Here is a 14909-nt window from a genome sequence, read left to right as displayed (position 1 = left end):
TTACTCTTCCCCCCCCTTTTCCCCAACAAATTCCCCGTTTTTTCTTTTACACCCCCCCCCCCCCCCCACAACACTACTTCCTTCTCCTCATTCTTTATGACCACCACCATGGCCTCCCTCTTCCTCCCGCGCCCCTCGTCCTGCCTCTACCTGCTCAGCCATGCTGGGCGCCAACGCCCTTGCTTGCAGCATGTGGCGAGCTGCCCTCTGCCTCCAAGTCTGCGATCTGTCAGCCAGCAAGCCAAGGCGAGAAAGCAGGAGAGTAGAACCTTGCGGGTGCGTAGGAGCGACTTCTCCTCCCCTGCTCCACAAGACTTGATGGCCTCGGACACTTCCATCTCCACCTGACAAAGTGCGATGAGAAGCTCAGGAGATGGAGGAGGATCTTGAGTAGGAGGAGGATCCCTAGGTGGTGTTGGAGGAGGTGGTGGTGATAGTGGAGGAGGAGGAGCGGGAGAGGGAGGGGCAGAATGGTTCGCCCGCAGACCTTGAGCATGAAGGAGGACAAGTAGATGTGGGCAGCGAAGGCTTGGGGATGGGAGAGGCTCTCGTAGACAGCCAGAGCTCGCAGCAAGCAGACGTCTGCGCGATCAGAGCGAATCGCCTCCTCGTCGGTCGGGTCCTCCTGCAACAACACCCGATGAGAATGAGGACTGGGAGAAAAGAATGGAGGATGAAGGACCGGTACTAGGAAGAGAGAAAAGATTGTAGGTAGAGGAGGCGGGAAGGGAGTCGGGAGGGGAGGCGGGAGAGGAGGTAGAGGAAGAAGTGGTTAAGGACAAAGCTTCTCTACATTCTTAGGAGTGAGGGCTGCGAAGGGAAACCCGATCTTAGGACTCTGAGGAGCATGAAGTTTGCCAACCCCTAGCGCCATGTCTGCAAAGAAAAGTGAGACCAGGAGGTGATGGAGGAGGAGGAGGAGGAGGAGGAGGAGGAGGAGGAGCAGGTGGTGGTGGAGGAGGAAGAGGAGCAGGGGTAGGAGGAGGAGGATTGACCTATGTCTGCAAGCTCTTCCTTGACGCTCAAAAGAAGTTCCCTGACATCATATGAGTCATCCTACCAGATCCCTCCCCTCCCCTCCCCTCCCCTCCCCTCCCCTTCCCCTCCCCTTCCCTTCCCTCCCCTCCCCTCCCCTTCCCTGCACTCCCCTTCCCCCGTTGCTTGCCCTCCCCTTGCCCTGCGCCTCCCCCTACTCTCCCTCACCTCAGTGACTTCATCCGCTTGTTTGAGAGGGCCGAAGGAGAGCTCGCCAGCTTCTCGATCTCATCCCGTGCTGCCTGCACGAGGCCCCGCGCGCGGCAGAGGTCGTTGAGCTGCTCGGGCGACAGGCCCGGGAGAGGAGGCGACGAGTGCGAGCGAGCAGAGAAGAGCTTGCCGAGCTTGAAGGCGAGGGCGGAGGAGGAGTGGCTGTCTCCGATGGACTGGAACAGCTGCATCCCCTGCCGGTAGTGCTGGTGAGCTCGGGTGAACCGCCCGGTGCCCGTGTAGTGCTCCCCGAGCTTCTCGTAGACGCTACCGAGCTTCACCATCAGGTCACTCCTCCTGCTGTGGGTGTGGCAGTGCTGGATGGCACGGATGAGGTAGCGGATCGCGTGGTTGCAGTTGTCCTCCAGGTCCGAGCTGAGGGGATGCGACAGCGGTGTCAGGTCCGTCCCTTGCTCGTCCTCCTCCCCCTTGCTCCCTTTCCAGCAGCCCAGGGTTTCGAAGTCCCCAAAGTGAAGCACCCGCTCCTCCTCCTGCACCTCTACCAGCTGACCCCTCAGCCTCTTCACCCTCTCCACCGACAGCCCGCAAAGAGCCTCGTGGATGTCCGCCCAGAGCTCCATCGCCTCGCTCACAATCTCCTCCTCCTCCCTGCTCTGCCCCCTGACGCACCTCTTGTACGCGCTCACGGAGCGCATGAGCGCGTTGGGGAGGTCCCCTCTCTTCAGCAGTCGCAGCCCGATGGCGATGCCGCACTTGGATGCCTTGCACCTCAGACGCCGCAGCGTCCTCAGTCTCCTGGCCTCCTCCTCCCCCCCCTCCTCCTCCTCCCTCCCCCCGTGGCGTCCATCCATCATCTTCAGCGCCTCACTGTAGTGCGCCTCCGCGTTCTCCAGGTCTGGCAGGGAATATCCTGCCCCCCACTCCGCCGTGTCCCCCACGTTGGGTCGAAAGTTGCCCTCGTCCTCCCTGCGGGGACGACGGTACGACTCTTGCAGGTCTCCGTTCTCGTCCACGTAGAACTCTCCCTCGCTCGGCACCATCCCCTCGCTCTCCGGCAGCCACTCGGCCCCGACCATGGCGTCTGCCAGCCCCTCGTGGCACAGGCAGACGGTCGCCGCGTGCAGAGTCTCGTCCAGGACAGTTAGGGCGTTGAGGAAGAGCCTTGCCGTCCTCTGCCTGTGCTTTGACGCTCCTCCTTCCTCGATCGCCTCCCGGTCACGCTGCTGCAGCTTGCGCGCGATGCGGAAGCAGAGTAGGCCGACGGGCTGGGAGAGAGCGTTGCGGTGCTTGTTGTCCGCGTCGTCGAGGCAGAAGAGCTGCAGCTCGTCGCTTCCCTCGGCTCGGCATAGCCAGTACGTCCCTGCTTCCTTGGTGCAGTTCTGCTGCAGGAACTGGAGGATGGAAGACGCGCTCTCCATCACGGCCTTGGGCTCGAAGGAGAAACCACTCCACTTTGGAATCTCCTCGGTCCTCACGAGCTGGTACCCGTGCACCCTCCCCTCCTTGTGGTAGCACACGGCCGTCTCCGACAGGTTGTTGAAGATGTTGTCCAGCCAGTAGTCCAAGCACGTCTGCTGATTCACCTGCGCGTCCGCGTCCTCCAGCCTCAGGCTCAGCTTCGACCTCCGGGGGCCCCTGTTGAAGATGACTGTGTCACTGCCCAGCAGCAGGTTCAGCTGGTTGAACTGGAAGTGCACGGCCCGGCGGAAGAAATTCGCGCGTCCTCCTTGCAAGTCCTGCACCCTCCTATCTCTGCTGCCGCTGCTGCTGCTGCTGCCCTCGTGCTCCTGGAAGATGGGCAAATCGAGATGCTGCTGAGGCCGCTGCCTGCCCTGGGCCTCCCGCGATGGGACCACGGTCCCTTCCTCCAGCTCTTCCCCGACTGCTGTCGACGCCTCGTCTGTGCTATTGCTGGAGATGGAGTAGGACATCAAGTTTGAGAACAGGTAGCTGTCCTCGCTAGCCCGCTGCCTCCTCCTGCCTTCGGCCTCGTCGCCTTCGTCCACAGGCTCTCCTCTCCCGCTGCCCAGCCCTTGGTCGCACTCCTCCTCCTGCTCCTCAAAGAGCGTCGAGCTCTCGTTCTTCTTCATCGACCTCACATCCCCTCCTATGATCCCACTGAAGATCAGCGACTGGTCGACCCGGTGGACCGTGACGCTGACGCTGGCCTCTGAGAAGGGAAGGGCAAAGATAGCCTTCATAGTGGCGTCCGAGGCGATGAAGTCAGCGTCGTCTGAGTTCACTCCCGCCAACTCTGCCGAGATGCGCAGGTCAGCCAGAGCTCTGGACACCAGCGCCGAGTCGCAGCCGGAGAGGCTCTGGAAGGAAGCGGACGGGTCCACCAGCCAGCCAGGAGGGACGTTGAGATCAGTGTCCCGGTCCAGCTCGACGAACTTGGGGGAGAACCCCTGGAAGTCCTCGATGACCTTGGCGGTGGTGAGAAGATCATTGAAGGACGAGGGCTTCCAGTCCACGCAGGTGAGGTGCCGGTACTCCCGATCGCTTCCCTTCCCCACCCGCTCCTTGCTCTCGTCGTCCCATTCCCCACCTTCCCCCCTCTCTGCTTGCGATGATGCCGACTGAGGAAGTCGCAAGGTTGCCACCAAGCGGATGTTGCCCTGGGGAGAAGGAAGGCCGTAAACGTGCCTGGGGCTCACAAGAGCCTTCGCCGTCTCGCCCACCCCCTCGTCGGTTGAACCACCACGTGCGTATACCTCTTCCTCCTTCACCATGTTCTGACCTCCCAGGTGGGTTCCCCCAGACGCCACCGCTCCCTCCTCTATGTCAGAATCTCTCTCCCTGACCATTGGGAGCGCCTTGAATCAGACCTCCTGCTGCAGTTCGATGTGGAAGGCACGAGGCCTGTCACGTTGGTTCCCCTGGTACGTACCTCTGACGCTGTTGTCTCTATCTCCTTCTCGACCAAGCTCGATCAAGCTCTCTTTCTCTCGTCTCTCGTCTCTCCTCTCATCTCATCTCTCCTCTCATCTCTCTCCTCCTCTCTCTCCTCCTCTCTCCCCTCTCCTCTCCTCGCGTTCGCTCCCATCGCCCTTCACATCCCTCCACATGCATGTCCAGTATTTGGACCTCCCCCATCCGGCCTGCCCACCCCATCAAGTACCCACTTCCTTCAGTCTAAAGGGGTGGGGTGAATGAAAAAAGTTTTTTTATTTCTGCGTAAAGGGTTTTTTTATGTTGGGCATCCGCTCAGAAGGCAAACTTTGATGGAGGGAGAGGGAGGGAGGGGGAGGGGGAGGGGGAGAGGGGAAGCGATAGGGGGAGCGAGAGCGAGAGCGAAAGTGAAATGATGAAAAAGTAGGATCAGAAGCAGAAGGAGATCATAATGAGTTAGTGGATGGATATAGCAAAAAAGGAAGATAGCAATAGGGAGAGAACAAGAACAAGGTGGTGGTGGTAGTGGTGATAGTGGTGGTGGTTGCGGTGGTTAATGAGACAGGGATCAAGAAGAATGGGTGCAATGATGATCAAGAGATGTATTGTCTTTCTCCTTCTCCTTCTTGTTCCTTCTCATTAACCTCCCCGTCTCCTTCTCAGGAGTTCCATGAGAGGTAGTTTGATCGACTTTCAGAACTCCCGCAGCTTGTTGGTCATCGGAGCAACTGTCGTAGGCGCTTGGGTTGTCTTCCCCGGCATGTTGAGGTTCGAGAGCTTCAACGTCTCGCCATCGATGACACCCGGGCCGTCAGGTCGTTGACTGCGCGCATGCTCTCGAGTTCGAGCTCTACGGGGGCAAGGATCTGCTACATCACAGTGCCCAGCAAGGAGGTGGGGAAGGCAAAGCTGCCGCAAGGCTCGCGTGCTCATGAGCGTGCAGGTGGCAGACAAGCTCTCGCAAAGCCTGGTATGGCGCTCCCCCCAGCATACGTCCAGCGGTCACAACGTGCTGGTGCACAGGTCGAGTCCCAGCTAGCTGCGTGTGTCAACATCATCCCGGGGATCGAGAGCAAGTTTCTGTGGCAAGGAAAGATCGAGACTGAGAAAGTCAGAAGCTTGCTTGTTCACTCCCTCCCCTGCAGTTCTCACGTCCTGTCAGGAGCTCCTGCTCATGGTCAAGACTCGTGACACCCTCACCGATCAGGTTGCTCAGCACGTCAAGAAACATCATCCCTACGATACCCCGGTATCTCCCTTCCTCCACTGCATCCTCATCTCCTCTTCTCTACTTCAACATCTCTGTCGACCCTTTCTCTTCCCTTCCTTCTCTTTTCCTTGCCTCCCCCCTCCTTCTCTTTCCCTTCCCTTCCCTTCCCTTCCCTTCCCTCTCCTTCCCTTTCTCTTCCCGTCCCTCTCCTTGTCTGCCCTCTGCTCCCTCACGTATGCAATAACCCAGGAGTTCATCTGCACCGACGTGGTCGCCGGACTCCCCGACTACCTCAAGTGGGTCAAGGATTCCACGAAATCGCCCTAGAGCAGCAGGAGGAGCCACGAGCACCATCGGCTCCCTAGACCCTCCTTGCCTTGCCATGTGAGAGTGAGCACTTCAGTTCACATATCCCATGGTCTGACTTCAGCAGAATGTATCCGAGATGTTTGCTCTAAATATGCTCCTTCTCGTCTTCTCTCCTCAGTCACTGTCTTCGCTTGACAATCAACCGATCGAACTCTCCGCCATCTCCGACGTCCACCAAGACCCCCAACGTCCTCCTCGTCCTCTCCTCCCTCTCTTCCTTTTTTCAAAGGCTCAACCGGCTCCTTGCGCAGGGACGATGAGCTGGCTCAGCTTGCAGGCAAGTCCGCGGACCGACGTTGATTCCTCCATGTTTGCCATCCCGACCAAGTGACTTTGAATCCGCACGAGCCTCTCCTCGTCCTTGACAAACGTCTCCGCATCCGCAGTTGCACAAACTCCGACGATCTTGAGGGCATGCAGCCGGACTGCTTCATCCTTCGCCTACTCCTCCTGTCAATTCCCCAACCTCCATCGCACCCCACCTTCTCTTCCCTCACCGTTAGTCCTCGCTCAGCGACGTCGAGCAGGTCCGATACCAGTGGCTCCGCTCGCTCTCCAAGAGTGTAAGCGATGAAGAACAAGGCCTCAAGGGCACTTGCTCGGAGGGCTGCTGGACTCTGCAGGCGGCACCCGAGATCGAGCAGTGTCGGAGCGATCCTCTTGGAGAAGTTCACCATGGCGAGACTGGAGCCTGGCAGCTCGCGCGCCACGTGCTTCATCACCTCACAGACTCTCAACCGCAGCCTCGTCCTCCCCTCCTCCTCTAACGACTGAAGGCGAGTCTCGATGCCCGGACCCGCTTCTCCCTCAGTCTCCTGCATTATCCTCTCCAACTTCGCACTGCCCAGCTCGAAGTCTCCGCCCATCAGGTCGCAGAAGGAGGAGAGGATCCCTCCTTCCCCCTGCACCATTTCAGTCTGCCTGCCGTGATCCTCCGCTTCCTCCGGCTGCGGTTTCATCATCAGCACAGCCACGAGGGCTTCAGCGACGGCCGCGCAGCATCCCCGGAGCACGTGCTCTACCTCCTCTCCCTCCTTGTCGACGGCCATGAGGTTGAGCAGCAGGCGCAGGTAGACTTGTCGCATGCAGGCTTGCAGTCCGTGGGCTCTAAAGGCGAACATGACATAGAACAAGGCTGACTTCCCCTCGGCGACTTCTTTCTCTCCACCACCACCTCCCCCTCCCCCTCCCCCTCCCCCTCCCCCTCCCCCTCCTCCTACTCCGGATGCTGCTGCATCCAGGCTAGAGGTCAGCTCATTGATCAGTCGAGACACGCTTACGACGATCCATCCCGGGTTGACGCAGCCCAGCACCTGAGCAGAGACCTGCTGCAGGTGTCAGCTGAGGTAAGAGAGGGAGCGAGATCGTCGACCTCTCGGATCGGCTTCAGCTCGGCATCTGACATCATCCGCTGGTAGAGGAGGCGAACCAGCCGCGACATGGTCTTGCAAGGCACGTCCGACGAGCACGGCAGCTCCTTCTCCAGCTCGTGCAAGGGCAAGAGGCAGTCCCGTCCTCCCTTGCGATCGTACTGCCTGACAAGTTCTCCAGGCCTATCGAACGCCTCCTCAACGGCCTGGATCCTGAAAGCAGCCGTGGGGAGAAGCTTGAGGATCAACATGGGGCTCAGCCTCAGGAAGACGATCTCTTCGGAGACCTCGCTGGTCTCCATGACCTGAAAGCGACAGCGTCAGCCTCATCCTCTCTTCCCGTCGTCCTTCGTACTTGGCAAGCGCCTTTGATCTGCAACTCGATCTGCTCCACCCTGTCGAGGACCATGGACATGACAAGGTCGGCATGCCGCGCCAGGACCGCCGCTATCCTCGAGCACGCCTGCCACATCATCAGTGGGCTGGCAGCCTGCTGTCTTCAACCAGCAGACCTGAACAAGGACGTGATCCCGAGGCGCTCCAAAAGTCTTGGAGAGGATCACGGGGAGCAGCGAGCCCCGCCAGAGTGCGTCTGGAACACCCTCGGCCCACTTGCTCCACTGACGGAGCGCTCTCTCCGGCCAATCGTTCTCCGTCTCCCTCCCGGCTGGGGCAGCCACTGACGGCTTGATGTCACCAGGATGCACCGGGGTCTGATCAGAGGGTTCCCCAAGAGAGGCGAAGGGGAGGCGAAGGATATCCAAGAACGCGCGGGCAGCCTGCTCGGGGTCCTCTCCTTCTGTGCGAGCAGGATCAGAAACAGCAAGAGGGAGGAGAGGGTGGGAGAAGACCCGCAAGAACCGTCACGAGTGCCAGCTCGGCAGCCGACCTCACTCGATCATCGCGGTCGTACAGCCTCCGGCAGAGGATGGGGAGAATAGATGCAGGCTCGCTGAAGGCGAGTAGCTTCGCTGACTTGCACCTTGCCGCGAGTGAGCAGGGGAAGCACTGAAGGGGGGGAGGGGGAGGAGGAGGAGGAGGACCTGGTCGTGAGCTCCTCGTCTCCCAGCCGGTCCAAGAGGGCCTTGCAGATTGCTTTGAAGAGGACATGGCTCGTGGCTCTGCTCTGCTCTCGGCCCTTGTCGGTGATGACGGACTTCTTCAGGTTCACCACCTCCTGCAGCGTCTGACAGGGGGGGACGAAACGTCAACGAGGCAGAAGGGGAAGGGAAGGGGGAGGGAGGTACACACCCGCAGGCCGTTGGCTCGCCTCACTCTGCCTTCGCTATCGACAGCCCTGAGAACTTCCGAGAGGATGGAGGTTTGGGCAACCTCACTGTTGGCAGACACGCACGCTCGAGCGATGAGTCCGCACGCGGCCCCCGAGCTTGCGTCGTCTTCATCGAGGAGGGAAAGGAGGGGAGGGACCATATCGAAGATCGTCTTCTCGTTCGCGATTGACGCTAGGATCTCTCCAAAGAGAGCCGTAGAGAGCTGGGAGATCTCGTCGTCGTTGAAGTGCAAGGCCTCCATCAGGCGCGGGAAGAGCACGGAGCTCTTGTGGTCTAGGATGGCGGCAGCGAGCTTACTCTTGCAGCGAGAAAGCAGCAGGCAGATGGACATAAGGGCGTAGGAACAAGCATTCGAGCTAAGCTGCTTCTCCTCTGCTCCCATGGCAATCACTTGTGTGGGCAGCAGGTTAATCAGCTTGTCGATTTCTTCCTGAAGATGCAATGTAGGTCAGCTGAACAGAAACATCGTCTCCATCTTAGATAGACAAAGACAGAAATTGATGGACCAAAAGCAACTCAAGATCAGAAACCAAACAGGCCCTAAGAACATCCATACGCCTTGCAGAGAAGATCCAAAAGGATACGTCTCACCTTCAACTCCTCTGAAGGCATTTTGTAGTTCTGAATGAAGTTCCGACCTGTCGAGGCCCATTGATACCAAACCACCCTCATCAGCTCATCGCCGTACTGTCTGATCGATTTCTCTTCCTCTGGAATGTGATTGAGATGGTCATAAATTGCAATCTGCTCGTATGTCTTCCGGCAATCAGTAATTCTCTTCCTGGTGACTCTAACGACGGCAACCAGCAAATCTTTGCGTGATGAAAACCAGACTTCCAACCTGTCCAACACAGCGATCATGTTGTTCAACATGCTCTCGAGCCTTGACCATGAGAAAAGCTCCGAGGCTGGGGCACGTCCCTCCTCGTCCGAGGTCTCTTCCTCCTCCCCTCCTTCTTCCGACAGGTACAGCTGCCCTAGCGCCACGTAGTTGAAGATGCTGAGAGAAGGTGAGCTGCTACCACGTCATCTGGGGACTTACCAGCAATCAGCTGACATGGTGGTGAGAAGGGTGGGCATCGGCTTGAACTTGGGGTCGTCATCCAGGTGCCGAGCCTCCCTCCTCGCAATCTCGACCAGGAGCGATTCCATCGGGAAAACCAGCTCTAGAGCGTTTCTCGTCGCTGCTCTTGCCCGCTGCAGGGCACTCAGGCTGCAGTGGCCTCTCCTCCTCTGAGATTGGATCGGGTGGAGGCAGTCGTCCCCAAAGACCCTCGCAGCAAACAGCTCGAAGACAAAACTGCACACCCGGAGCTTGTTAGTCTTATCTTCCCCTTGCAGGAGGTGGGAGAATATGGCACAACAGGCCGGCTGGGTGTTGGGGTCGGAGACCAGGGCTGTCAGGAGCAGGAACGCTCTCTTCGATCGTGATTGCTCGTTCTCGGAGAACGCGCTCAGACAGGAGAGGACAATCGAACGGCAGAGCTCATCGCCCTCCGCCCCCTTAGACCAGCGCCTGAGGTACCCTCTGATCGACAACCATGAAGCACTAAGGTCCTCATGGCAGACCCCCTGCTCACAGCGATCGTCCTCCACGTAAAGGTTCGGCACGTCCAAGGCCTGCATCAACGCTGCCAGGTCCTTCCGTCTCGATGATAGCAGCACCGCGATCCCCTTCCCTGGAGGGAAGTCCTGCGACCTCGACCGGCTGAGAGCAAGTCATGAACCCAAAAGACATGGCCTTGATCATGAGGGAGGAGGACAGAGAAGGAGGTGGAGAGGAGGAGAACGATGAGAACGAGGATAACGAGGAGGGGAGGGTATCGGAAGGAAGATGATGAGGATCCTACCTGATCAAAGGCACTGAGCTCGTCTCTGTCGTCTTGATCTGTAAGTCCTGCAGCATCCTTGCAGCACTCATCTACCCAAATCTCTTCTACGAAGCCCAGCAACGACGTCCACAATTGCGGAGGATTTCACCAAGCTGAGAAACGATCAAGTCTTGATGTCCTTCACTGTCAGCCGGCGGCTCGTTCAGTCATGCTCGGCTAAGGACAAGATTGTCTGGAGAATATCGAAGAAACGTTCTACCTCTCATACCCAACATCCACAACGACCAGCATGCTGCCGCCATGCTCGCGCCCTCCCTTGCGCTGCCACTGTGCAGCAAATTCCTCCCTCCCTTCCACCCCGGGTAGTTCAACCCCGCCTCAGACTGGTGCAGACCCACGGCAATGTCGCGCCAGCATTTGACGTGCGGGCGAGCCTGGGGGGTGCGGGGATGATGGCAGGGGCGGCGAAGGTGGACGAGCAGGAAATGGATCATCAGATGAAGGACAGCGGGAGGGACATGGCGGCTGATGGAGCGCACAACGACGGGGACGACCAGGACGTGCTTGACAATGCCGACAGCCAGGCGGATGGAAAGGAAGCGAACCAGCAGCAGCGGCAGAAGCGGACCCACTGGCCGAAGGACGACGAGAAGATGCGATCTCTTGTGCTCAAGGTCGCCAAGGCGTGGCTCCGTCAACCCGATCACTCCTCTGAGGGGCAGGTACAGCAGTGGTGCCGCCTGAAGCACCAGCTGACAGCAGAGGACGAGATCTTCGGCTCCATGTCCTGGAAGACGATCAAGAGCAAGTTCGATGAGATGATACGCAAGTTCCGAGTCCGCCAGATACAAGGGAACACGTACCCGCCAGACGTGGTGCGAGGCTCGACCGACCCTTCCATGCAGTGGGAGTTGGTGTGGCACGAGGTGGTGGAGCGGCTGGACGACTACACCCTGTCGAAGCAGAAGAAGCGAGAGCCGCAGACCGAAAACTTCCCGGCCTTGGAGATGGCGATGCAGCGCATCCGCAAGAGGAAGCTGGAAATGGCGAGCGCCCAGGAAGCCCAACACGGCTCGGAGGACTCCAACGACGAGTCGGCTGCTCCTCCCTCGTCCTCCAAGGCTCAAACTCACGGCGATACGGCCAAGAGGAGCAGCACGGCAGTGCGAATGTCGGACAACGAAGAATGGACCTTCATCACCAACTACATGATGCGGGAGCTGCAGGGAAGGAAGGAGGATCGGGAGATCCGCAAGTTGGAGCTCGAGGTAAGCATCGTGTCCTTGCACAGGGGAGGAGGGGGTCTCTGAGTCGCCTGCAGGAGAGGAGACAGGAACGTGAGCTGCGGAAGATGGAGCTTGAGGTGAGGATGAAGGAGATAGAGATGCAGCAGATGATGCTGCAGCAAGTATTCTACACCGTATCCCCTGCCCCTCCGGAGGCGGAATAGCTTGAGCTGTTGTCGTCACAGTCCACAACTACAAGAGTTGAGCGCCGTGGCTGATCGGGACGCTGATCTCGACTTGATTGCGAGCAGACTAGTACATTGATGTATTGAATTAGGATGTCAGGGCACGAATTCAATGACATTTCTCATATCTTTGAAAGAACATGTTTTGACTGTGATGGGACCACTGGGGCCCATGTGAGGAGTGTAACATGACACTGAATGTACAGGAGTCTCTACAAGCATCGTTGCTGACTCACCGGAACAAGCTGCTCACTGTGATCCCCGCCCCCCTCCCCCAGCCGGGTGAGGGAGAGAATCATGGCTGCCATACATCCTACGCCCAAGCGGTCACGCTGCGCCAAAACAGCTCGTGCACGACTACATTGATGAAGTAATTTTTCAAAGCCCGAGTCTGTCGGAAATCATGGAAAGTTCCGAGTTTGTCGGAAATCAAAACAATCCGCGCCGGCTTTGAGCCTTTTACTAGTAACTTCACTGATCACTCTTTCAGTCTCCAAAAAGGCCCCTTTGGACAGTACTCGCGGCGCTATATTCCGACTCTTGACTTGTATTGGGAGACACGCTGGTATTCGATCCACACTGACGCTCGGCCGCATACAGTAACGCCTCCGGACTGTTTTCTGGAGTCATTGCGGCACCTTGGACGGGATTACCCGTCGCAAGACAGAATCTCAGGGCCATGAGGTCCCATGACGTACTTCTCTTTCGGGTCGTATTCTTCTCCAAACGCGTTTCGCAAGCATTGTTCACAATCGAATGCCATCCCTTCCTCCAGGCCGCCGTAACAGGACATAAGAAGCAAACTTGATCTCCCATTTGGCAAGTCTCCGTAAAAGTGATTCGTGATTGCGTTCATCGAGCGAAGCGAGAGAAGAAGAGGGTGTGGAGCCGTGTGAAGCTCTAAATCTTGCTCTTCCTGACTGTCTCCTTTGAACGTGATCACGCGAAAACATGGCAGTGCTTCCGCCACTGGCTGCCCAGTTTCAGACTTAAGTCCCTTGAAAGCCTTGACCTTCTTCTCGTTTCTAAGTTTATCCCTGAGATCATCGAACCCTGAGACTTTTGTGAGATTGAAACGCTTGGAGTCTTGGTTCCAGAATCCGCCATCTTGCAGCAATTGTTTGAGACTTTTTGGAGCTTCGCACTGAATCAAACAAACGTCCTTGTAAAGAGTTTCAATGTGCTGTAGGGACTGATCTAGCACCTCCCTGTCATCTAGGACCGATGTCGGATGTCATTGGTCAACACATTCAATGCTACAGTACCTTGATACAACGTGGGCAGCAAATAGTTCTGCCTCATCGGACGGCAGATTTCCTTGACGAGAGACTCCTCGTCCACATGATGTTGGCACGGTTCGTACTCTGAGTTCTTCAGAACAGCTTTCGTATCAAGTTTAAAATACGTCTGCTTGTAAACTGTTCCTTGTGCACCGATCAAAATCGCTTTGTACCCTTCGCCTTTCCACTCGAATTGCTGCTGAGGAGATAGGAGTGGAAGCAACATTAGAGCCGCTTTGCTGTCTAGATGTTCTCGTTGGCCACCAAGGTAGATGAAGTTGAAAGGAAGGTCCGCAATGCCTGGTATGTGTTTGTCCTGATCAGAACACCCAAACAAAACCTTTTTAGCAACTTCATCTGAACGCAAGCCCTCTGGAAGGGCATTCTGCACAATAACCCCCCAGTCGATTCGACATGTAGCACTGTTTGGGACCAAGTGCGATCGCTCGATCAAGTCTGAGTTAACTTTACAGCCCTCCAGGTCAAAAGCTTTCTCCTCAGTGATATGTCCCTTATTGCAATCTTTATCGGCGGGTAAGTCCTGCGCGAGCTGTTCAAAAGCCAGACATTTGTTTTGCCGAAATACTGCAGGAGCCTTTGGAAGCTGGACAAAAGTAGAGCAAAGGTCGTCGAAGTAACCAAATCGTAGATTGCACGCTACTTTCATGCTGAGTTTCTGGCGCCTGTAGTTTTCCTGTACGCGCCTGTAGTCTTCCTGTAGGTCTCGAATCTTGTTCTCTTCCTGTAAGCGCCTGTAGTCTTCCTCTAAGGCTCGAATCCTGTTGTCTGATTTCTCATAGTGTTCCTCCAAGGCTAGCAGCCTCTTGTCGCTGTCTAGCTTGAGAGCTTCCAGCTGTCTACCCAGAGCCTCCAGTCTGCTTTCAACTCCTACTCCTGCTTCTCCCCCCGCCGCTTTCTCCATGGTAGAAAGTTTGTGGGCTGAGGATGCTACCCCGGGTACCTCATCAGGGATTTAGAGGGGTGGGGGGTAAAAAAAAGGCGGGAAAATATCCGTTGATTCCTCGTAACGGAAGTTTTGCTTCAATGCGTTTTTATCTCCTTGACTAAAAAATACGAGTCATGTCGGGGAGTTTTGCTTGGAAAATGATTACACTGTTAAAAAGATGATTGGAAAATGATTACCCCAAAATTTTGTTGATTGGAAAATGATTGCCCCAAAATTTTGTTGACTGGAAATTGATGATTGCCCTGCCGGCCCGGCCGGGCGGCCACTCACAGAGTCAGTGACTGTGACAAGTGCCGGCCCGGCGCGCCGCGGTCACCGTGTTGGCTGGCCGAACTTGTGATCCGTCACTGATCAGTCCTAAGGACATCAGTGACACGTTGGATCGCTCCAAAAGCCTGTTGCAAGAGCAGGATGATTCAGCGGTTATAGGACACAATTTACGCATAGCTTCCGAAGTTCGATTTACTGAGTCAGTACAAAAAGTATAATGGACAAATCCGCCTTCCCTCAATCACTCAAAATGTCAAGCACCTCATCTGCCGACGAATTCATATCTTCCTAAACAAAAAACATACGTCGGTAGTTGATCTTCCTTCCTAATTATATCTTCCTGATTCATTCTACCTTCTTGTTACATCATAACACTTTTCTTCTACCATCATCCTGTGTCCACGCTCGTGGTCCCGGCTGCTCCTCCCTTCCTTCGGATAATCGGCGTTTGATCTCTTATCCTGCTAATCCTATCACCTTACTTGGTCAGCAATGGCTTGTCCAGTAATTCGTCGCTCGTCGTTCATCGTCAGGCTAAGCCCTCGTGTGATCCGAATTTACACATTGTGTGGCCACCGCATTTCAAGCTTCGACCGGAGGTAACGTGCATTCATCGGTCTTCGTTCTACACCGTGTTCGGTCAGTACAGTCCAGTTCTTCTCTGACTTCGCGGCAGCTCCAAGTCAGGGCCTAGGACCGCTGCACATTGACTTGAGATGATGTCGTCACGACATCTTCAGGCCAACAGGT

General features: G+C 56.7%; 5 protein-coding genes across 5 annotated transcripts in view; 2 read left to right on the top strand and 3 right to left on the bottom strand.

Moving 5' to 3' along the window:
• Window positions 1-4013, bottom strand: part of GUITHDRAFT_99979 (hypothetical protein) — a gene marked incomplete at both ends in the record, with an annotated part of 4905 nt that extends 892 nt beyond the window's left edge. Inside the window, 6 exons of the mRNA XM_005841421.1 lie at window positions 151-219; window positions 270-344; window positions 488-625; window positions 794-876; window positions 996-1036; window positions 1204-4013. Of these exons, the coding sequence (XP_005841478.1) occupies window positions 151-219; window positions 270-344; window positions 488-625; window positions 794-876; window positions 996-1036; window positions 1204-4013 (3216 nt within the window). The remainder of the gene's footprint in view (window positions 1-150; window positions 220-269; window positions 345-487; window positions 626-793; window positions 877-995; window positions 1037-1203) is intronic.
• Window positions 4014-4929: 916 nt separating this feature from the next.
• On the top strand, window positions 4930-5635 carry GUITHDRAFT_99978 (divalent cation tolerance-related protein; the record flags this gene model as incomplete). The annotated part of the gene is made up of 5 exons (XM_005841420.1): window positions 4930-4992; window positions 5042-5068; window positions 5122-5208; window positions 5261-5347; window positions 5558-5635. 5 exons carry the CDS (start codon window positions 4930-4932, stop codon window positions 5633-5635), a joined length of 342 nt encoding a protein of 113 aa, XP_005841477.1.
• A 273-nt stretch (window positions 5636-5908) lies between these two features.
• GUITHDRAFT_99977 (hypothetical protein) lies at window positions 5909-10260 on the bottom strand (the record flags this gene model as incomplete). The annotated part of the gene is made up of 11 exons (XM_005841419.1): window positions 5909-6118; window positions 6175-7002; window positions 7050-7352; window positions 7403-7510; window positions 7560-7846; window positions 7899-8029; window positions 8091-8233; window positions 8299-8769; window positions 8931-9339; window positions 9382-10047; window positions 10190-10260. The coding sequence occupies 11 exons, from the start codon at window positions 10258-10260 to the stop codon at window positions 5909-5911; spliced, it is 3627 nt and encodes a 1208-aa protein (XP_005841476.1).
• A 307-nt stretch (window positions 10261-10567) lies between these two features.
• On the top strand, window positions 10568-11040 carry GUITHDRAFT_150030 (hypothetical protein; the record flags this gene model as incomplete). The annotated part of the gene is made up of 2 exons (XM_005841418.1): window positions 10568-10925; window positions 10981-11040. A coding segment is annotated over exon 1 (198 nt), but the record flags the coding sequence as incomplete, so codon positions are not given.
• A 1251-nt stretch (window positions 11041-12291) lies between these two features.
• On the bottom strand, window positions 12292-13844 carry GUITHDRAFT_99975 (hypothetical protein; the record flags this gene model as incomplete). The annotated part of the gene is made up of 2 exons (XM_005841417.1): window positions 12292-12857; window positions 12908-13844. The coding sequence occupies 2 exons, from the start codon at window positions 13842-13844 to the stop codon at window positions 12292-12294; spliced, it is 1503 nt and encodes a 500-aa protein (XP_005841474.1).
• Window positions 13845-14909: the final 1065 nt, after the last annotated feature.

This window comes from Guillardia theta (assembly GCF_000315625.1).
Source record: "Guillardia theta CCMP2712 unplaced genomic scaffold GUITHscaffold_3, whole genome shotgun sequence".
Taxonomy (NCBI): Eukaryota; class Cryptophyceae; order Pyrenomonadales; family Geminigeraceae; genus Guillardia; species Guillardia theta.
Note: the sequence above shows the minus strand (reverse complement) of the source record. Positions and strands in the feature narration are given on the sequence as shown.